General features: G+C 39.6%; 2 protein-coding genes across 3 annotated transcripts; both read left to right on the top strand.

Annotated features, from left to right (window-relative positions):
• Positions 1 to 838: 838 nt before the first annotated feature.
• On the top strand, positions 839 to 18,938 carry LOC136422692 (uncharacterized). 2 transcript variants are annotated; one of them, XM_066410529.1, is made up of 5 exons: positions 839 to 1,385; positions 2,639 to 2,744; positions 2,952 to 3,019; positions 6,510 to 6,663; positions 10,404 to 11,498. In XM_066410529.1, the coding sequence occupies exons 1-5, from the start codon at positions 1,068 to 1,070 to the stop codon at positions 10,676 to 10,678; spliced, it is 921 nt and encodes a 306-aa protein (XP_066266626.1). In that variant the 5' UTR covers positions 839 to 1,067; the 3' UTR covers positions 10,679 to 11,498. The 2 variants fall into 2 exon arrangements, with proteins under 2 accessions (XP_066266626.1, XP_066266624.1); XM_066410527.1 differs by lacking the exons at positions 6,510 to 6,663; positions 10,404 to 11,498 and adding exons at positions 17,005 to 17,158; positions 18,629 to 18,938 and having other exon boundaries at positions 844 to 1,385.
• LOC136422694 (uncharacterized) lies at positions 14,358 to 16,181 on the top strand. Its single transcript, XM_066410530.1, has 2 exons — positions 14,358 to 14,780; positions 16,035 to 16,181. The coding sequence occupies exons 1-2, from the start codon at positions 14,463 to 14,465 to the stop codon at positions 16,164 to 16,166; spliced, it is 450 nt and encodes a 149-aa protein (XP_066266627.1). The 5' UTR covers positions 14,358 to 14,462; the 3' UTR covers positions 16,167 to 16,181.
• Positions 18,939 to 21,648: the final 2,710 nt, after the last annotated feature.

Raw genomic sequence — 21,648 nt, forward strand, 5'->3', positions numbered from 1 at the left:
TGTGACCGTAAGAGCTAGTTACAGAGTGGATCATTTCAACAGCCCTTCAGGCATTAACAAAAAGATAACTTGTACGTGACTTCTCACACACACAGACAGATGTGTCCAGCTCAGATTGGGATTTTAAATAAAAACAGAGAGAAAGAAAGGTAAAATGGGAAGATTTCGTGTAAATCTCGCCTCCTATCATATATAAGTATATCCAGAATGCTATCGAGAAGGTACCGTTCTCGCTTTGGTCAAAACCAAGTGCTTTGGAGGAAACTTGCATTGACCTCATCAGGTGACCAACCCTTGTGACGTTGCAGATTTTTTTTACAAACCACGACAGAGGACGTTTGGAGGAAACGTTAAGTTGACCGCATGTGACCGTAAGAGCTAGTTACAGAGTGGTACATTTCAACAGCCCTTCAGGCATGAACAGAAGGACAACTTGTGCGTGACTTGTCACAGACAGGTGTGTCCAGCTATGTCTGAAATGACGGGGTAAAAAACAGGAATGCAGCTAAAAATGGGCAGATTTTGCGTAAATTTCATATCTAATATTATTTTGTGATATCCACAATACTCTCGGTAAGGTACCCCTCTCGCTTTGTTCAGAACCGAGCGGTTAGGAGGAAATTAACATGTGTTGACCTCAGGTAACCAACTGTGACGTGGAGAGTTTTGTGAACCCCGCCAAAACTCCTCGGGCATCAGCTGAAGGCCACACAAAAATAGGCAGCTTTTTCCTCTTTACTCTGAACCAATGGGCACGTTTGGTGATGACAGCATGATCACGTGAACGTGACGTCACGAATAATTACGACAGAATACCGGGAAAATTGGGCAGCTCATGTTTGATTGTGACATCGCTGTATATTTATAGCAAAATGTACAATAGAAAATCTATTTGGTTACGTCGCGGGTTTTCCCCTGGCGTCTACCTTCTATGGCGGAAAAGAGGTGTAAAAGTGTATAAAAGGGACCGAAAACTTGTGCAAGAACAGTACTTCAACGTTGCCTGTCCCGATCTGAACACTTAGTCTCCGTCACAGATCGGTAAAAGTTTATCACTGTAGAGGAAGATGATCCCAGAGAAGCTCCTCAGCCACGGTCGGGACCACAGCAGTCGCGGCTCTGTCATCCAGCTCTTCGCGGCCGGTGTTTTCCTGGTTGCCGTCTGCCTGGTGCTGTGGCAGGGGGCTGAGCTGAGGGAACGCCGGGTCGTGCTGGACACGGTCCTGGACGAAGTCACCCTACAGAGCGAAGAGATTCGGTACCTGAGAGAACAGGTCTACTTGCTGAAGAAAGACAGAGAAGACGACATGACTCACTCAGAGACACCAGAAGATACCGTCCAAGACGAGGCCTTTCAGGAACGAGATTTGACAGCAGGAACTGAAGTAAGAACCCATTTGTTTCTTTGTATTTAGTTGTTGCAATTTGTGGCCACCATTAAGGTTTTTGTGCTAGACTTCAGTTCTGCTTGAAGAATCCTTCCCCTCCGTTTTTTTCGTATTGCCAAGCACCTTTAAGAGGTTTAAGAGCCCTAGTCCGCCACAGACTACGCTCAGATATCCATATCTGGTGTCTTGTTGGACAATGATACCGTGCATGCCGCAGTCAGATTTCATGTGTTCTTTTTGACCGGTTAAATAAAAGACAAAACTTTATCCATCCATCCATCCATCCATCCATTAATCCTATCTATTCATCCATCCATCAATCTATCTATTGATAAGTCAATCGATCAATGAAAAACGTTCATAACTTTTGAAGTATCCTGTTCACCCACCAAACTAATAAATCGCCCGTCCGCCTGCCGTTTAATGACTGTGTTTATACCAGAACCAGTGACTGTCGCTAACGCGTTTAAGACAACTCCTTTGCACTGATAATTATTTGTGACCTCTCATGTTTTGAACTTTCCTCAAACGTAAACTCCGCCCACTTGGCATGATGCCAAGTACGTAGATCTGTAATATGCTCCAAGCAGAGGTTTCGGTCGGAGGGCTCAGTGTAGTGGCCGCGATTTTTAACATCTCCCTCCCTTCACGTTGAATTTAAAATCGCAGCCACTCCTTCGTGTTTAGTCTTTCAGTCAGGAAAGGTGACATGAAACTGTCGCCAGTGTTATCAAGCGTTCAGGAAACCCCATTTTTTCAACGGAGTTAGGATACAAAGATGGCTCCCGTTGACGTGGTGACTGTTGCTTGTTCAATTACTTTTTCTGTTATACAGCTTCACTCGTACTTTTTCTACAACACTGAAAAAAAGCAAAATACTAGTGCTTGTAGACATTTTGAAACATAGAGTTGATGGCAAAGTAGCTTTTCTTGAATATTTATACAATTAAGTCGTAACTTTGATTTTGCACTTTTACTACCACTTCAGTATCAAATCATATGGTAGCGTTTCCAAGCTTCTTCTAACGTTGGTAAATACATTCTGTATGCAATAGGCGTTAATCTTGGAATCAGTAGACACAAACATGACGCCAACATGAATTAACTATCGATAGATATGAACTCGGGTGGAACAAATATCTTCATTACATCTAGATCTTGAAGATATGTTTGGAACTTTGACCTGTATAACAGTTGCCCGCCTAGGGGTGGAGTAGATAACGATGTTTACTCCTACTTCTATTTCGCAGTCGGAGTCGACGGACAGTGACGTTGATACAGGTGATCTGGACGACATGGGGGACACTCCCTGGCGACTGAAAGATGTACTGCACAGCAGATCGAAGAGGAGTATTCGTAAGTTTTTGTGGCAGACGAAATAAAAAGTTTAAACCAAAACAAAACTACAGAATTATAAAGTTGCAGAATTATATATCCAGCAATACATCTAACGCTCCCGGTCTAGGATATTTAATCGTCATGATAGGAATAATACAGTTCTATAGAATGCTGCTTATGGCACGACATCTACACATTGGACGCTCATTTTGCCTGTATTTCCAGGGTGCTACCCATCCGCGTGTAAGGGAGACATTGGGCCGAGAGGCAGGAGAGGACCACGAGGATTTAAGGTAAGCTTGAAATGATACGCAAAGATAGAACAATGATGAAGATTGTGTTTTCACGCCAGAGATCTAGGATATCAAGGGCCTCACTGTGAATCAATGTTATGTAATGGGTACTAGAAAGGATACATGCTTTATGCTACGGTCACAATTGCGCCGGGTGCCCGTAGGGGGTGTAGCCCCGGCCGGGCCCCGAAGCCACAGAATTGTCCCTGTGTACTGCCGGATACGGGTTGGGGGGGGGGGCTCTCGGTGTTCTCAGAATTACCTTACGGTGTCTGTTACCGGGTCCCGGGTTGATTTTAAATTCGAGTTCAAAAAGAATGTCCAGGACCGGTCGTGCACAAAAATAGCCCAGTAGCCGCAGGGCAACTTAAGTAAAAAAAAGTTTTTAAAAAGCCCGTAACCTCCTTGGATCTGGTGAGTTCAACACGATGGTCTAAACGCTAGCTGTTTGTTCTCAGGGCCCATTGTTTAGTACTCCACCCACCCGCTGGGTCACAGAGCCTACACGGCAGTGCATAAAAGATCATAGATATGATGTAAAAAACACCCAAGTTTAATGCCCGATTCGATGGTTACAGTATAAAACAAAAAGAAGCAGTCGCAAATACGATTTATCAGCTTTACAAATGTGTAGAAGGTAGGAAATGACAATTGAAAATTTACCGCGTCCCTGGGCGTTTAAGCTAAGTTAAAGAGTCACCTCCGGTCAATAAACTTTGACCTTAAAACAAGGTAATGTTCTTAGAAATATATATCAATCATCGGTTAAAGCCTTGATTAATACAATGTAGGTCCTTAAATTAGGTCTAAACCGAATACGTTTGATGTCTTTGCATTTTTAACTCATTTTGACAATTTTCTGGTACGTTTTCTCCCACAGTTCCAGATAGCCGATTATGGATGGCATGCAAATGAGCCAACATGGCGGCTATATGTTGTTCTTTCGATCGGTGTCATTTTTGTCAAAAGCTACCATGCATTTTTGAAGATATTGGACAAGATATGAGGTTTACCCTTATGTTGTAGTTTCCACGCGGTACTACAACATGATGTTGAGTTATAATGAGTTCTGTCGGCCTGGATCACAGAGCCTTATTAGCGCCCCATTGTCTGCGAGCACGCTTTCATGCAAATTGCGCCTTTGTTACCTGCGCTTTGAGCGCGATTTTCAACTTGTGAATTCTGCGATCGCTCAGCGTGTGTACCCTGTATTCTGGTCCCGAAAGTTCAAGCCTAAGTTCTGGGCGACCCTATTTTCCTCGTATCTTCCAGTGATTTCATTTCCTTGGGTAACGATTCCGGATGTTGAATTATATCATATACTTGCTGAGCTTGTGTTTCTATCCTACATTCCTAGGCATTTCTTTATTTCGCATTCGTTGTTCTCTTACAAGGCCTGCAGGTATCATTGTGAGACTGTTAACCCGAACACAAATTATTAATACAGTCAAACATAGTATTGATTAACGACCGGGTCTACAAGACACCCCTTGGCTCAAGATGACCGTTTCTTTTTCGATCCTAATTTTCTCCCGCTAACACAAGAATGTTAGCGTCTTGTCCGAGTCGTCACAGTTTGCCTATTGCGACCGTGACAAACTTGATTTGCGACCGTTCTAAACGACCCAAATGTTGCCGATGACGAGGGTATGACGATGTTTCTTTCTATTGATAACTGGCGGGAAATCATGAAAAAAATGTTTGGTTTGGATTTTTGGGCGGCCGGGCATCCAAAATGGCGGCGGCGTCATATCGAGTTATTGGGACAGTCTACTGTAATGTAGGTGGGAATCTTGAGGGCTGTGTGTTTGAACTCTACATTTAACAACATATCATGTCAAGTTATTCATTACAGAAGAATATCTTAACGAAAGGAACAGATATCAAATAATGTTTTGCGTGGTAACATATATGTTCTGAAAATAAAGGTGTCTGTGTTTCTTGTTTACCCATGCTGGGACAAAATGACGTATCCCTTGTCAACAACTTCAGGCGTCGGCAATTTGTTACAAAGAACCTTTTCGGAAAAGTACAAACGCCAGCTCCTGATTATCTTTACTTGAATGAAAGCTAGGTCGACAAATTGAGCACCGATGGAAAAATCCTTCCAAGCTGTGTCTGAACATATTAGCGTTTTGATTTTACTTCACGGGTGTCTTGATTCCAAGCCAAGCTCAGGAAGAACAAAAGAAATGGCTGGCGACCATTTTTGAACGGGAATATTTTCAAACAGCGGTCAATTATTTCAGTTCAAACACGATGGCGAGCATATTTTTCCAGTACACCAGTAATTCTTGGAAGGTACTGGACAAGGCTAAAACAATTTAATAAGTAACCTACATGTACAGACAAATTATAAGCTTGGGTTCCATCAAGACCATTACATTTTGTATCACACTAAAATCAAAATTTTGTTTCTGATTTTTAGTTAAACGTTATGTTTCCTGATCTGTGCTCTTCTTGTGATGGAGCCCATAATTTTTTTCCATGTGTACTTGACTTGAGGCTGTCACTATGGAAGCAAGTAAGTACTACTCTTGTTATTTCTGATGAAAAATTTTCAACGAAAACAAGTAAACATCGTGGGGTTTTGAATGGTCTCTCTTGCCTTGAATTCAATGTGTTCAGTCCCTGTACAAGATATTCGACAAGTCTTTAGAATTATTTTGCTTTGATGACCGTTGTCTGTGAAAAGTTTCTGGCCGAAAAGTGGCTTGGTACAGTTTTTACAAATATTCAAACTCCCGCTTGGGATATTTCATTCTTAGGATGGGCAACCAGTTTGTTGGAGAGAAACACACACGCCTCAGTTTTGGTTCGTAATGAAGTCAAATGTTTTCAAATTATTATACATTCATAAAAAAAATCCTGTAACAGCAAATACGTGGGCATATTTTACAATTTTATAAAGAAAACAATCATGCTTACAGCTAAACTTCGACCCATATTACAGTAGTCTGTTCCCGCTGGCGCCATCTTTAATCATTATTTTGCGGCTTGGCCTTCAAAACTACAAACCCTCCGATTTTGTCAGCCACGCGCCAGCTTAGGATTACTTGTACATGGGAATTTTGACCACTAGATGAACGAAAGTATGCTGGAAATAATCATGCCCACACTTGGTATTGTTAAAATGTGTTATGTAGGAACAATTGAGACTGACTGAAGGTACGCATATGAATAGGACGGTTCGCGGAAAAAAGCAACAGGGGGGATATAGAAAGGTAAACATTGCTGCGGTCCGACTGTAAAGACGTCAACCAATCACGGACAGTTGCCAGTGGTGATAAGCGTGATTGGCATTTTCAAATCATCAATATTCATGTCCTACAAGTGGGAATTTTTGGACCGGTTTTTGACCATCGTGCAAGTGCTAAACAGTCCTTTGAATGAGCTCACTCGATGTGGCGTGATATCACTGCGCGGTGCAAGATTGTTGTTGTACATCTTTTCGCCATCTTAGTTCTTTTTTCATTCTTCATTACACCAGGGGGAGAAAGGTGACCGAGGCTACCAAGGTTCTACTGGCGCCAGGGGACTGCCGGGTGCCCGAGGTCCAGCCGGCCGTAAGGGTGGCCGTGGTTTCCGTGGCATCCAGGGAGAGAAGGGTGACCCGGGCACAGTTGGTCCACACGTCCGGCATTGTGAGTACACTGTAACTGGCGGTATGAATTTCCGTCATATTTGTTAAGAAGTGACGCGGTGCGTTTGTGGCGTTCACAAAATTCACAAAATTTCATAGATAGTATTTCCGTGGCCATGGTTTTATCACAGCGAGAGACATTCTTTAAAAGATTGGTTGAAGCTTTTCTCTTATTCTTTAAAACATTGGTTGAAGCTTTTCTCTTATTCTTTAAAACATTGGTTGAAGCTTTTCTCTTATTCTTTAAAACATTGGTTGAAGCTTTTCTCTTATTCTTTAAAACATTGGTTGAAGCTTTTCTCTTATTCTTTAAAACATTGGTTGAAGCTTTTCTCTTATTCTTTAAAACATTGGTTGAAGCTTTTCTCTTATTCTTTAAAACATTGGTTGAAGCTTTTCTCTTATTCTTTAAAACATTGGTTGAAGCTTTTCTCTTATTCTTTAAAACATTGGTTGAAGCTTTTCTCTTATTCTTTAAAACATTGGTTGAAGCTTTTCTCTTATTCTTTAAAACATTGGTAGAAGCTTTTCTCTTATTCTTTAAAACATTGGCTGAAGCTTTTCTCTTATTCTTTAAAACATTGGCTGAAGCTTTTCTCTTATTCTTTAAAACATTGGTTGAAGCTTTTCTCTTATTCTTTAAAACATTGGCTGAAGCTTTTCTCTTATTCTTTAAAACATTGGCTGAAGCTTTTCTCTTATTCTTTAAAACATTGGTAGAAGCTTTTCTCTTATTCTTTAAAACATTGGCTGAAGCTTTTCTCTTATTCTTTAAAACATTGGTTGAAGCTTTTCTCTTATTCTTTAAAACATTGGCTGAAGCTTTTCTCTTATTCTTTAAAACATTGGTTGAAGCTTTTCTCTTATTCTTTAAAACATTGGCTGAAGCTTTTCTCTTATTCTTTAAAACATTGGTTGAAGCTTTTCTCTTATTCTTTAAAACATTGGCTGAAGCTTTTCTCTTATTCTTTAAAACATTGGTTGAAGCTTTTCTCTTATTCTTTAAAACATTGGTTGAAGCTTTTCTCTTATTCTTTAAAACATTGGCTGAAGCTTTTCTCTTATTCTTTAAAACATTGGTTGAAGCTTTTCTCTTATTCTTTAAAACATTGGTTGAAGCTTTTCTCTTATTCTTTAAAACATTGGCTGAAGCTTTTCTCTTATTCTTTAAAACATTGGTTGAAGCTTTTCTCTTATTCTTTAAAACATTGGCTGAAGCTTTTCTCTTATTCTTAAAAACATTGGTTGAAGCTTTTCTCTTATTCTTTAAAACATTGGCTGAAGCTTTTCTCTTATTCTTTAAAACATTGGTTGAAGCTTTTCTCTTATTCTTTAAAACATTGGCTGAAGCTTTTCTCTTATTGTTTAAAACATTGGCTGAAGCTTTTCTCTTATTCTTTAAAACATTGGTTGAAGCTTTTCTCTTATTCTTTAAAACATTGGCTGAAGCTTTTCTCTTATTCTTTAAAACATTGGCTGAAGCTTTTCTCTTATTCTTTAAAACATTTGCTGAAGCTTTTCTCTTATTCTTTAAAACATTGGCTGAAGCTTTTCTCTTATTCTTTAAAACATTGGTTGAAGCTTTTTCTTATTCTTTAAAACATTGGCTGAAGCTTTTCTCTTATTCTTTAAAACATTGGTTGAAGCTTTTCTCTTATTCTTTAAAACATTGGCTGAAGCTTTTCTCTTATTCTTTAAAACATTGGTTGAAGCTTTTCTCTTATTCTTTAAAACATTGGCTGAAGCTTTTCTCTTATTCTTTAAAACATTGGTTGAAGCTTTTCTCTTATTCTTTAAAACATTGGCTGAAGCTTTTCTCTTATTCTTTAAAACATTGGCTGAAGCTTTTCTCTTATTCTTTAAAACATTGGCTGAAGCTTTTCTCTTATTCTTTAAAACATTGGCTGAAGCTTTTCTCTTATTCTTTAAAACATTGGCTGAAGCTTTTCTCTTATTCTTTAAAACATTGGTAGAAGCTTTTCTCTTATTCTTTAAAACATTGGCTGAAGCTTTTCTCTTATTCTTTAAAACATTGGTTGAAGCTTTTCTCTTATTCTTTAAAACATTGGCTGAAGCTTTTCTCTTATTCTTTAAAACATTGGCTGAAGCTTTTCTCTTATTCTTTAAAACATTGGTTGAAGCTTTTCTCTTATTCTTTAAAACATTGGCTGAAGCTTTTCTCTTATTGTTTAAAACATTGGCTGAAGCTTTTCTCTTATTCTTTAAAACATTGGTTGAAGCTTTTCTCTTATTCTTTAAAACATTGGCTGAAGCTTTTCTCTTATTGTTTAAAACATTGGCTGAAGCTTTTCTCTTATTCTTTAAAACATTGGTTGAAGCTTTTCTCTTATTCTTTAAAACATTGGTTGAAGCTTTTCTCTTATTCTTTAAAACATTGGCTGAAGCTTTTCTCTTATTCTTTAAAACATTGGCTGAAGCTTTTCTCTTATTCTTTAAAACATTGGTTGAAGCTTTTCTCTTATTGTTTAAAACATTGGCTGAAGCTTTTCTCTTATTCTTTAAAACATTGGTTGAAGCTTTTCTCTTATTGTTTAAAACATTGGCTGAAGCTTTTCTCTTATTCTTTAAAACATTGGTTGAAGCTTTTCTCTTATTCTTTAAAACATTGGCTGAAGCTTTTCTCTTATTCTTTAAAACATTGGCTGAAGCTTTTCTCTTATTCTTTAAAACATTGGTTGAAGCTTTTCTCTTATTCTTTAAAACATTGGCTGAAGCTTTTCTCTTATTCTTTAAAACATTGGCTGAAGCTTTTCTCTTATTCTTTAAAACATTGGCTGAAGCTTTTCTCTTATTCTTTAAAACATTGGTTGAAGCTTTTCTCTTATTCTTTAAAACATTGGCTGAAGCTTTTCTCTTATTCTTTAAACATTGGTAGAAGCTTTTCTCTTATTCTTTAAAACATTGGTAGAAGCTTTTCTCTTATTCTTTAAAACATTGGTTGAAGCTTTTCTCTTATTCTTTAAAACATTGGCTGAAGCTTTTCTCTTATTCTTTAAAACATTGGTTGAAGCTTTTCTCTTATTCTTTAAAACATTGGCTGAAGCTTTTCTCTTATTGTTTAAAACATTGGTTGAAGATTTTCTCTTTTTTTCTTTTTACCGGAACGAGGAAATGATTGACAAGACCATTAATAAGTTCCTGGACCTAAGTCTGAAGAAACCTTTTTTTATTTCCTTACTGCAACTGAAATACTTGAACTTGTATTGCTACATTCATTGTTTGACAAAAATGTTATCTGCACCAGTTTGGTCAGAAAAACAACACTAAACTCTGCTGAAATTATCTACTTTAGAGATAACTGATTTCTGTAACTGTACTTGTTAACACAATTGGCTTTCTGAGAAAAAAGGAAGTTACTAACCTACTTAACTCATTCATTTATTGTAGATTGTAGTTTATATAGCAACGAAAGAAATGTTTAGTTTGATTATATTGTGAGAACGTTTCCACACTTTCAATTTATGTCTAATATTTAGACATTCATTTTCATGATGCGTTTTGACCATGCAATATTAAACAAGTCCATCTCAACTTATATTTATAACATCACAAAGAGACGAGAAGAAGCCGAACCTATGAATTACAGTAGTTTTAGAACCATTGTTTTAGATTTAATTTAGCATTAGAAATCCTGTCATTGTCATTATATATTTATTTTGTATCCATATGCCTGTACTTGAATGAATGTACAATAAAGGTTATCATTGAATATTCTTTCAGGCGAAATCGGACGCGTAGAGACTGGTGCACCGCCCCACAGTCTCAACACAGGCACCGGAAAACGCGAAATTTGCAAGATCCACCGCTTCCGCCATCCGTTCCTTTACGCACCGGCCGTTCATGTTAGTTTCACCCACCTCGACCATCACGCTGGCCAGGAACGAATTTTCACGTACGTGAAGAGCGCCACAAAAACCCAAGCCGAAGTATGCATGGGTACTTGGCATGATACTCAATGGGTTAGGGTACAGGTAGATATCCTTGCTTGTAAATAAAGAGATACGATCTTTAGCTCTAGTCCTGTCAACAAAGTGACATTTCAATTTTCGTACAAGAAAGATATCTGAAGTAGAGGTTTTGATAACACATTTTGGTATAAGGTTAGATATGCATACATTCGTCAAAAGAAAGAAAAAAGTATGCTCTTTTCATTTGCATGTTTTGTTCATCTAATTTCTTTGTAATCTTTTAGAATATGGTGCTATTGTTATACATGTGAAGGCAGTATTGATATTTTTATCAGTGTACCAAAGGGGGGAATTATGTGTTATGATGTTAGTTATGTTATGATGTGTTATAACCCCATCAGTAATCTGACTGTTTGTTGTCTGCCATGGTTTTGTAATTGCGATCTTTCGCTTCATGTTTACCCAACATCAATGGTTTGTCAAGATCTCATTGTTTTGTGTTTGGTTCACTGTGTAAATCTTCGAGTATCTATAGAGTTTATTGTATAGTGCAATCTCAATACCCTTGTCAAGAATGCAAAGCTAACGTTATTTCTAAGACAATAGCATGTGTTCTCCACTCCTAAGTGTTCTGATCATTGATAGCAGCATTTGCAATACATATTGCCATCTTGTGTTATTAAAGTTATCCTGATATTCAGGTTACCGCATTCTCATGGCTTGCTCCGCAATAAATCCGTATCATTCTGTTGGTGGGGATCGCTGACTTGGTATAATTTACAATTCATTATCAAGTTCACTTCGTATCTTTTTAGATAACTAAAGTTGAATCCTCTAAACTGTTCAGAGGCCATTGCACATGTATGTGGTCCTATTAGTGTGTAACATCGTGATATCGTGAATGTCATCATCATCATCATATCGGGCAGCTTGCCCGGACTAGGGTTGCTCTTTCCCTCCAGGCAACACGGTCCGCCATAAGTTGGTCAAGATGTTCAGACCTCGCTCCTACATCCCCAGCAAGTTGGTCTATGTAGGTCCTTCGGGGTCGCCCGACTGAGGAATGCCCATGAGTTGGCGCCCAGAGTAGGAGTTCGCTTACTAGCTCTTCTTTGTTTCTGTAGCTGTGTCCTGCAAACCGTACCCTTCTCTCTCGTATGGTTGACGATAGGGATGGTAATGTTCCATACAGTTCCGCTTTAGTGGGGTGTTGTTTCCAGGATTTATTGAGCACAGCTCGAAGCATGCGGGTGTAGGTTCCATCAAGCTTGTTCTCAAGTTTCTTTGTCAGTGTCCACGCTGAAGAACCATACAAAAGCACAGATTCTACCACAGCCCTGAAGAAGTTCCTTTTCATGAATGTCAAATAAACCAAATAAACCATTATCTTTAGTATCACATTGGTGAAGTTATCATTCTTTCTCCACACACTGACATTGTTTTACCATGTATCATCGAGTTCACTTCATCGGTATCATTATTGTTTTCTGATACATTAATAAGTTTCTATTATTGGTCATCACACAGGAATAATCATCCAAACTGCAATTATAGACTGAAGGTTATGGTTCTTATGCAAGGTAGATAAAATTGTTCTTTTCCTTTGATAGGTTTGCCAAAGAAAATGAATATATTGAATGGCAACAGGGACAACATGGTCGTGTGTTTATGTGCATGTTTTAGTTACGTGTGGATAAGCATGTGTGCTTATGTGTGTGTGTGCGCGTGTTTGTCTGTGTGCGTGTGTTTGTGCGTGTGTTTGGCTGTGTTTGTGTGTCTGTATGTTTGTGTGTGCCTGTATGTGTCTGTCCGTGTGTGCGTGTGTGTGTGTGTGTGTGCGTGTGAATGTGTGTGTCAAAAGCCCCCCGTGTTGACCTCAACAGATGACCAAATGTGACCTTGAGAGTTATTGCAAACTACGATACAGGCGTTTGGAGGACACGTTTAGATGACCGCATGTGACCGAAAGAGTGCCGACAATTAAACAGCCATTCAGGCATTAACAGAAGGATCACCTGTGTATGACGTGTTACAGACAAAGGAGGGGTGACCAGCTCAGTCTGAAACAATGGGGTTGGAATACAAATAACAATGGGCAGATTTTGTGTTAATCTGATATCATATCAATTATATCGGTATATCCACAATGCTCTCGGTAAGAACCAAGCGGTTCGGAGGAAAATCGTGTTGACCGTAGCCCGTCAGGTGACAGAATGTAACCTTGAGAGTTTGTGCAAACCACGAAAGAAGCTTTTGGAGGAAACGTTCAATAAATGACCGCATGTGACCGAAATAGTTACAGGGTGGTACCGTCAATTGAACAGCGCTTCAGGCATTAACAAAAGGATAAATTATGCGTGACTTGTCACAGACAGGTGTGTCAAGTAGGAATACAAGTAAAAATGGGCAGATTTCAGTGTAAATCTGATATCATATTATATCTTGTCATATCCACAATGCTCTCGGTACGGCACTCTTATCGCTTTGGTCAGAACTGAGTGGTTCGGGGGAAACATGTGTTGATCTCAGGTGCAAACCACGACAGGGGAAATGTTTAGATGACCGCATGTGACCGTAAGAGCTAGTTACAGAGTGCTACATTTCAACAGCCCTTCAGGCACTAACAGAAGGATAACTTGTGCGTGACTTGTCACAGGCAGGTGTGTCCAGCTCAGTCTGAAAGAATGGGGTAGAAACAGGTAGGAAAACAAGTAGAAATAGGCAGATTTCGTGTATTTATGATATCTTGTTATATCCATAATGCTCCCGGCAAGGTCCTTTCCTCGCTGTGGTCAGTATTGAGCGATTTTGGGGAAACTTGAATGTGTTGACCTTATATAGACCACGACAGACGTTTTTGGAGGAAACGTTTAGATGACCGCATGTGACCGAAAGAGCCAGCTACAGAGTAGTACCATCAATTAAACAGGCCTTCAGGCATTAACAGAAGTATGCGCGACTTCTCACAGACACAGGCAGATATGTCCAGCTAGCTCAGGTTGGGATTAAAAGAATAGATAGAGAGACAGGTGAAATTAGAAGATTTCGTGGAAATTTTGTATACCTCTTGCTTCGGTCAGAACCAAGCAGTTCATTGGAATCTTGTGTTGACATCAGACGACCAGCTGTGACATTGAGAGTTTTTAAAAACTACGACAGAGGCGTTTGGAGGAAACGTTTAGTTGACCGCATGTGACCGTAAGAGCTAGTCACAGAGTGGTACGTTTCAACAGCCCTTCAGGCATTAACAGAGGAATAACTTGTGCGTGACTTGTCACAGGCAGGTGTGTCCAGCTCAGTCTGAAATGACGGGGTAAAAAATAGGAATACAACTAAAAATGGGCAGATTTTGTGTAAATTTCATATCTTATATAATATTTTGTGATAACCGCAATACTCTCGGTAAGGTACCCCTCTGGCTTTGTTGAGAACCGTGTGTTGACCTCAGGTAACCAACTGTGACGTGGAGAGTTTTGTGAACCCCGCCAAAACTACTCAGGCATCAGCTGAAGGCCACACAAAAATAGGCAGCTTTTTCCTCTTTACTCTGAACCAATGGGCACGCTTGGTGATGACAGCATGATCACGTGAACGCGACGTCACGGATGATGACGACAGAATACCGGGAAAATTGGGCAGCTTATGTTTAATTGTGACATCGCTGTATATTTATAGCAAAATGTACAATAGAAAATCTATTTGGTTACGTCGCGGGTTTTCCCCTGGCGTCTACCCTCTATGGTGGAAAAGAGGTACAAAATGTATAAAAAGGACCGAAAACTTGTGCAAGAACAGTACTCCAACGTCGCCTGTCCTAATCTGAACACTTAGTCTCTGTCACAGATCGGTAAAAGTTTATCTGTAGAGGAAGATGATCCCAGAGAAGCTCCTCAGCCACGGTCGGGACCACAGCAGTCGCGGCTCTGTCATCCAGCTCTTCGCGGCCGGTGTTTTCCTGGTTGCCGTCTGCCTGGTGCTGTGGCAGGGGGCTGAGCTGAGGGAACGCCGGGTCGTGCTGGACACGGTCCTGGACGAAGTCACCCTACAGAGCGAAGAGATTCGGTACCTGAGGGAACAGGTCTACTTGCTGAAGAAAGAAAGAGAAGACGACAAGACTCACTCCGAGACACCAGGAGACACCGTCCAAGATGAGGCCCTTCAGGAACAAGATTTGACAGCAGGAACTGAAGTAAGAATCCTTGTGTTTCTTAGTAAATACTTATTTCGTTGTTGAAATTAGTGGTCACTGTTAAGGTTTTTATGCTAGACTTGAGTTCTGCTGGAAGAATCCTTCCCCTCCGTTTCTTCGTATTGCCAAGTACCTATTTAAGAGCCCCAGTCCGCCACAGACTACGCTCAGATATCTGGTGTCTTGTTGGACAATGATACCGTGCATGTCGCAGTCAAATTTCATGTGTTCTTTTTGACCGGTTAAACAAAAGACAAAACTTCATCTATCCATCCATCCATCTATCCTATCCTATCCATCCATCTATCCATCCATCAATCTATCTATCAATAAGTCAATCGATCAATGAAAAACATTCCTAACTTTTGAAGTCTCCTGTTCACCCACCAAACTAACAAACCGCCCATCCGCCTGCCGTTTGATGACTGTATTTATACCAGAACCAGTGACTGTCGCTAACGCGTTTAAGACAACTCCTAGGCCTTTGCACAGATAATTATTTGTGACCTCTCACGTTTTGAACTTTCGTCAATTGTTAACTCCGCCCACTTGACATAATGCCAAGAACGTAGACAGGTAATATGCTCCAATCAGAGGTTACGGTCGGAGGGCTTAGTGTAGTGGCCGCGATTTTTAACATCTCCCTCCCTTCACGACGAATTTAAAATCGCGGCCACTCCTTCGCGTTTAGTCTTTCAGTCAGGAAAGGTGACATGAAACTGTCGCCAGTGTTATTAAGCGTTCAGGAAACCCCATTTGTTCAACGGAGTTAGGATACAAAGATGGCCCCCGTTGACGTGGTGACTGTTGCTTGTTCAATTACTTTTTCTGTTATACAGCTTCACTCGTACTTTTTCTACAACACTGAAAAAAAGCAAAATACTAGTGCTTGTAGACATTTTGAAACATAGAGTTGATGGCAAAGTAGCTTTCCTTGAATATTTGTACAATTAAGTCGTAACTTTAATTTTGCACTTTTACTACCACTTCAGTATCAAATCATATGGTAGCGTTTCCAAGCTTCTTCTAACGTTGGTAAATACATTCTGTGTGCAATAGGCGTTAATCTTGGAATCAGTAGACACAAACAAGACGCCAACATGAATTAATTATCGATAGATATGAACTCGGGTGGAACAAATATCTTCATTACATCTAGATCTTGAAGATATGTTTGGAACTTTGACCTGTATAACAGTTGCCCGCCTAGGGTTGGAGTAGATAACGATGTTTACTCCTACTTCTATTTCGCAGTTGGAGTCGACGGACAGTGACGTTGATACAGGTGATCTGGACAACATGAGGGACACTCCCTGGCGACTGAAAGATGTACTGCACAACAGATCGAAGAGGAGTCTTAGTAAGTTTTTGTGGCAGACGAAATAAAAAGTTTAAACCAAAACAAAACTACAGAATTATAAAGTTGCAGAATTATATATCCAGCAATACATCTAACGCTCCCGGTCTAGGATATTTAATCGTCATGATAAGAATAATACAGTTCTATAAAATGCTGCTTATGGCACGACATCTACACATTGGACGCTCATTTTGCCTGTATTTCCAGGGTGCTACCCCTCCGCGTGCAAGGGAGACATTGGGCCGAGAGGCAGAAGAGGACCACGAGGATTTAAGGTAAGCTTGAAACGATACGCAAAGACAGAACAATGATGAATATTGTGTTTTCACGCCAGAGATCTAGGATATCAAGGGCCTCACGGTGAATCAATGTTATATAATGGGTACTAGAAAGGATACATGCTTTATGCTATGGTCACAATTGCGCCGGTGCCCGTAAGGGGTGTAGCCCCGGCCGGGCCCCGAAGCCACAGAATTGTCCCTGTGTACTGCCGGATACGGGTTGGGGGGGTGGGGTGTGCCTCTCGGTGTTCTTAGGATTACCTTACGGTGTGTGTTTGTTACCGGGTCCCGGGTTGATTTTAAATTCGAGTTAAAAAAGAATCCCGGGGACCGGTCGTGTAGCCGCAGGGCCACTTAGGGGAAAGTAAAAAAAAAGTTTTAAAAAAGCCCCTTTTTCCGTAACATAAGATCTTGCAATTGCAAGGAGGTTATATATAACCTCCTTGGATCTGGTGAGTTCAAGTGATAAACAGTCCTTTGAATGAGCTCACTCGATGTGGCGTGATATCACTCGGCGGTGCAAGATTGTTGTTGTACACCTTTTCGCCATCTTAGTTCTTTTTTAAATTCTTCATTACACCAGGGGGAGAAAGGTGACCGAGGCTACCAAGGCTCCACTGGCTCCAGGGGCCTGCCGGGTGCCCGTGGCCCAGCCGGCCGTAAGGGTGACCGTGGTTTCCGTGGCATCCAGGGAGAGAAGGGTGACCCGGGCCCAGTTGGTCCACACGTCCGTCATTGTGAGTACACTGTAATTGTGTCCAGAGCATTTTATGAGGCTTGAATTAAAGAATTTCCAGTCATTGCTACACCTAAGTTTCAACAACACTATACCATTACATATCGACATAAAGGAGCAAAGATACGATGTCGTGGTGAGAACTGCTAGAAAATCCAAGCCCTAATAGACTGAGCCTGACTGTCCATCATAATAGCGGTTCGACCAATGAGAGAGTGACTAAATGTTTTAATTCTGCATTTCTACGTTTTGACGGAGGTGGGCGGGGATATGGTAGCGGTCTATTTACACTAGGCGCGTGAAACTAAAAGATCACCTTGTAGCTTATTTTTGTGCCGCTTTTGAGCACTTTTGATAAGAAATCCTCACGCAAATGTGGTAAACAGTGGCATTAAATGTCAATTTCATAAAGATTACAGCAACTAGAATATTTCCAGTTTTCAACCCTCATAAAATGCTCTGGGTGCCTTTAAGAAGTGACGCGCTGTGTTTTCGGCATTCACAAAATTCACAAAATGTCATAGATAGTATTTCCGTGGGCATGGTTTTAGCTCAGCGAGAGACATTCTTTAAAACATTGGTTGAAGATTTTTTCTTATTCTTTAGAACATTGGTTGAAGCTTTTCTCTTATTCTTTAAAACATTGGTTGAAGCTTTTCTCTTATTCTTTAAAACATTGGTTGAAGCTTTTCTCTTATTCTTTAAAACATTGGTTGAAGCTTTTCTCTTATTCTTTAAAACATTGGTTGAAGCTTTTCTCTTATTCTTTAAAACATTGGTTGAAGCTTTTCTCTTATTCTTTAAAACATTGGTTGAAGATTTTCTCTCTTTTCCTTCTTACCGGAACGAGGAAATGATGGACAAGACCATTAATAAGTTACTGGACCTACGTCTGAAGAAACCTTTTTTATTTCCTTTCTACAACTGAAATACTTGAACTTGTATTGCTACATTCATTGTTTGACAAAAAATGTTGTCTACACCAGTTTTGTCAGACAAACAAAACTGAACTCTGTGCTGAAATTATCTGCGTTAGAGATAACTGAATGCTGTAACTGTACTTGATATCACAATTGGTTTTCTAAAAAAGGAAGTTACTAACCTACTTAACTTATTCAATTATTGTAGATTGTAGTTTATATAGCAACAATAGAAATGTTTTGTTTGATCATTAAGGGAACGTTTCCACACTTTCAATTTATGTCTAATATTGAGAAATTCATTTTTATTATGCATTTTGACCATGCAATATTAAACAAGTTCATCTCAACTTATATTTCTAACATCACAAAGAGACGAGAAGAAGCCGAACCTATGAATTAGAGTAGTTTTAGAACCATTGTTTTAGATTAGTATTAGAAATCCTGTCAGTGTCATTATATATGTATTTTGTATCCATATGCCTGTACTTAGCCCGTGATAAGATATGAATGTACAGTATAATAAAGTTTATCTTTGAATATTCTTTCAGGTGAAATCGGACGCGTAGAGACTGGTGCACCGCCCCACAGTCTCAACACAGGCACCGGAAAACGCGAAATTTGCAAGATCCACCGCTTCCGCCATGCTTTCCTTTACGCACCGGCCGTTCATGTTAGTTTCACCCACCTCGACCATCACGCTGGCCAGGAACGGATTTTCACCTACGTGAAGAGCGCTACAAAAACCCAAGCCGAAGTATGCATGGGTACTTGGCATGATACTCAATGGGTAAGGGTACAGGTAGATATCCTCGCTTGTAAATAAAGAGATGCGGTCGGCAGCTAGTCATGTCACGCAAATCAGTGACCTGTAAGAGAGGCATGCAAGAAAGATATCTGAAGTAGAGTTTTTAACTACACATTTTGGTTTAAGGTAAAATATCATACACAGAAGAAACTTTCAAGAAAGTATATTCTCTTCGTCTGTCAGTTTTGTTAATCTAAATTTTTCTGCAATCTTCTAGAATATGGAGTAATTGTTACACACGTGAAGGCAGTATTGAACTATAATCTGTGTACCAAAGGGGAGAAAAATGTGTTATGATGTACAATATGACTCTATTAGTAATCTGGTTGTATGTTGTCTGCTATAGTTATGTGATCCTTTACTTCATGTCTACACAACACCATTGGTTTATCAATATTTCATTGTTTTGTGTTTCGTCGACTGTATAAATAAATCTCAAAATGGGAGTAAGGGCGTTTATAGAGTATATTGCATAGTGGAATCTCAAAACACCTGTTAAGCACACAAAATTATATCTAAGTCAATCGCATATGTTCTTCACTACTTCGTTCCCTGATCATTGATAGCAATACGTATAATACATATTGCCACTATATATGCAGTAACTCGCCTTGTTTTAAGTCATCCTAATAATCAGGTAACCGCATTCTTATGGCTTGGTCCGCAATAAGTTCGTATCATTCTTTTGGTGGGGATAGCTGACTTGGTATGATTTACAATTCATCATCAAATTCACGTTGTATCTTTTTAGACAAGTAAAGTTGAATTCTGTAAACTGTTTAGAGACCACTGCACTTGTATGTGGTCCTATCAGTGAGTACCATCACGAGGAATATCAAATAAACCATCATCTTTAGTATCACATTGGTGAGGTTATAATTCTTTCTCCACACATTGTATCATCATGTATAATCAAGCTTACTTCGTCGCTATATTTATTGTTTTGTATTACGCGAAGAGGTTCTTATCATTTGTCATCACACAGAAATATCAATCTTTATTTCGATCATAGACTGCTAATACGTTTACGTAAGTGGATACAATTATTTTCTTTCGATAGGTCTGCCCAAAAAATGTGTTTGTGTGAATGTTCTAGTTATGCGTGGAAAAAGCATATGTGTGTGTGTGTGTGTGTCTGTTTGTGTGTGTGTGTGTGTGTGACTGTGTGTGTGTGTTGGTGTGTGTGTGTGTGTACGTGTGTGTGTGAGTGTGTGTTATGTCTTCTTCATGCATCCCATGGAGGCAAGAATATTTAATTCTGCATGACCGAATAGACGTTTCATGACCACCACTGTGCACTCTGCACTTTTATTTTGTAACAGTTACCATGCATGTGTAAATAATATGTGTGTAGATTTATTAGGACTTTAAATGGTGTTAACCGTATTTACAGGTTTGTGTAGCAAAATTAACCTTTGTTGGATCCGTTGACATGTGTGGTGGCCGCCATCTTGAATTGTGACGTCACAGGGTCGCCATACCATTTTTTTGGGAGGGGTGTTTTTTGGGGTCGCCAGCGTTCTCCCTATTTTTAACAAATCGGCACACAACTATCACAAATTCAACTCAAATAAGAAGAAAAATTCAATACCAATTCATATCTATAACAAGACCCCGTAATCGCTTAACAAACAGCAAACCTGGAGTATATGTAGCACAAATACTTTACTCTAGTTTTGTTGTATATATTGTCTGACCTGTTGACCTTATGACGTCAACGAAAAGTGGCCTGCAGGTCAATTGAAGCTTTTTTTTAATGAACAAGTTCAAACAAACACGAGGTAAAGTTTTGACTGAATAGGAATTTCAGTTATCAATCTATGAATCGAATCTTCTTCCAGAATAAAGCATGTGATGAAGCATAAAATGCCCTGGGTCGAATGGGCCCTAATGTAGTTCTCGGGGCTGACTGGAAGGACCGCGTTCTTTCCCCTCCCCTATTATCCCAGCTCAAAGACCAGAACGTTGTAACCTCCTGAGGTCAGCCCGTGTAGACAACTCCTGCTCCTCTCAAACAAGCGGGAATAGAAGTAGGTGCTCGTTTTTATCTCCAGGAAAAATGGAGATATTGTTTTTGGTGTGTCTGTTTGTCTGTTTGTCTGTTTGTTTGTCTGTTTGTCTGTCTGTTTGTGTTTCCGGACTACTGTAGTCAGCATAACTCAGGAACCTCTTGATGGATTATAATAATATTTGGTATGTGTGCAGGTGTTGTGAAGCCGAAATTCAAGGTCGATTTTGGGCCCCCTGGTATGTGACCTTGGTACTGGAGCAGAACTTCAATTTTTGTATCTTTTGACCTGGACGTGCTGTGGTCTTGATTTTTTGGGTAGCAGATAGCTTGTGATGTGATAAAGAAGTGGTGTAGGTTTGGGTCCCCTAGCAGCTTCCTCTGGAACTGCAGGGTCGTTTTTGTGAAAATCTTCTAAGGAGAATAACTGAACAAAGGAACAACGGATTTCCATGATATTTAGTATACAGGTATCTTAGATAGAGATATTCACAATGAAGTGCAACTTATGCTAATTGGGACTTAATTTGCATAGCTAATGAGGATAATCTATATTTGCTGTGTTTTCCATTATCAGACTCAAATACATGTGACGTATGTAGTTTATGGAAAGTGGATCATCAACAGATACCAATTATGCAAAAAAATTCATACTTTGCATAATCAATGCAAAAACACCATAATTCATCTAATTGGAAAATAAACAGGACTGTCAATATTGCAACATGTGTAAGTTAGATAAAGGTGTTTATGGC

This window comes from Branchiostoma lanceolatum, chromosome 17, assembly GCF_035083965.1.
Source record: "Branchiostoma lanceolatum isolate klBraLanc5 chromosome 17, klBraLanc5.hap2, whole genome shotgun sequence".
NCBI classification, from domain to species: Eukaryota; Metazoa; Chordata; class Leptocardii; order Amphioxiformes; family Branchiostomatidae; genus Branchiostoma; species Branchiostoma lanceolatum.

Excerpts from the sequence above, each read along its gene's own strand:
- LOC136422692 (XM_066410529.1), top strand. The coding sequence starts at position 1,068 with ATGATCCCAGAGAAGCTCCTCAGCCACGGTCGGGACCACAGCAGTCGC. Across the intron at positions 1,386-2,638 it reads ATTTGACAGCAGGAACTGAA|TCGGAGTCGACGGACAGTGA; the intron begins GTAAGAACCCAT and ends TCTATTTCGCAG. Across the intron at positions 3,020-6,509 it reads GAGGACCACGAGGATTTAAG|GGGGAGAAAGGTGACCGAGG; the intron begins GTAAGCTTGAAA and ends TCATTACACCAG.
- LOC136422694 (XM_066410530.1), top strand. The coding sequence starts at position 14,463 with ATGATCCCAGAGAAGCTCCTCAGCCACGGTCGGGACCACAGCAGTCGC. Across the intron at positions 14,781-16,034 it reads ATTTGACAGCAGGAACTGAA|TTGGAGTCGACGGACAGTGA; the intron begins GTAAGAATCCTT and ends TCTATTTCGCAG.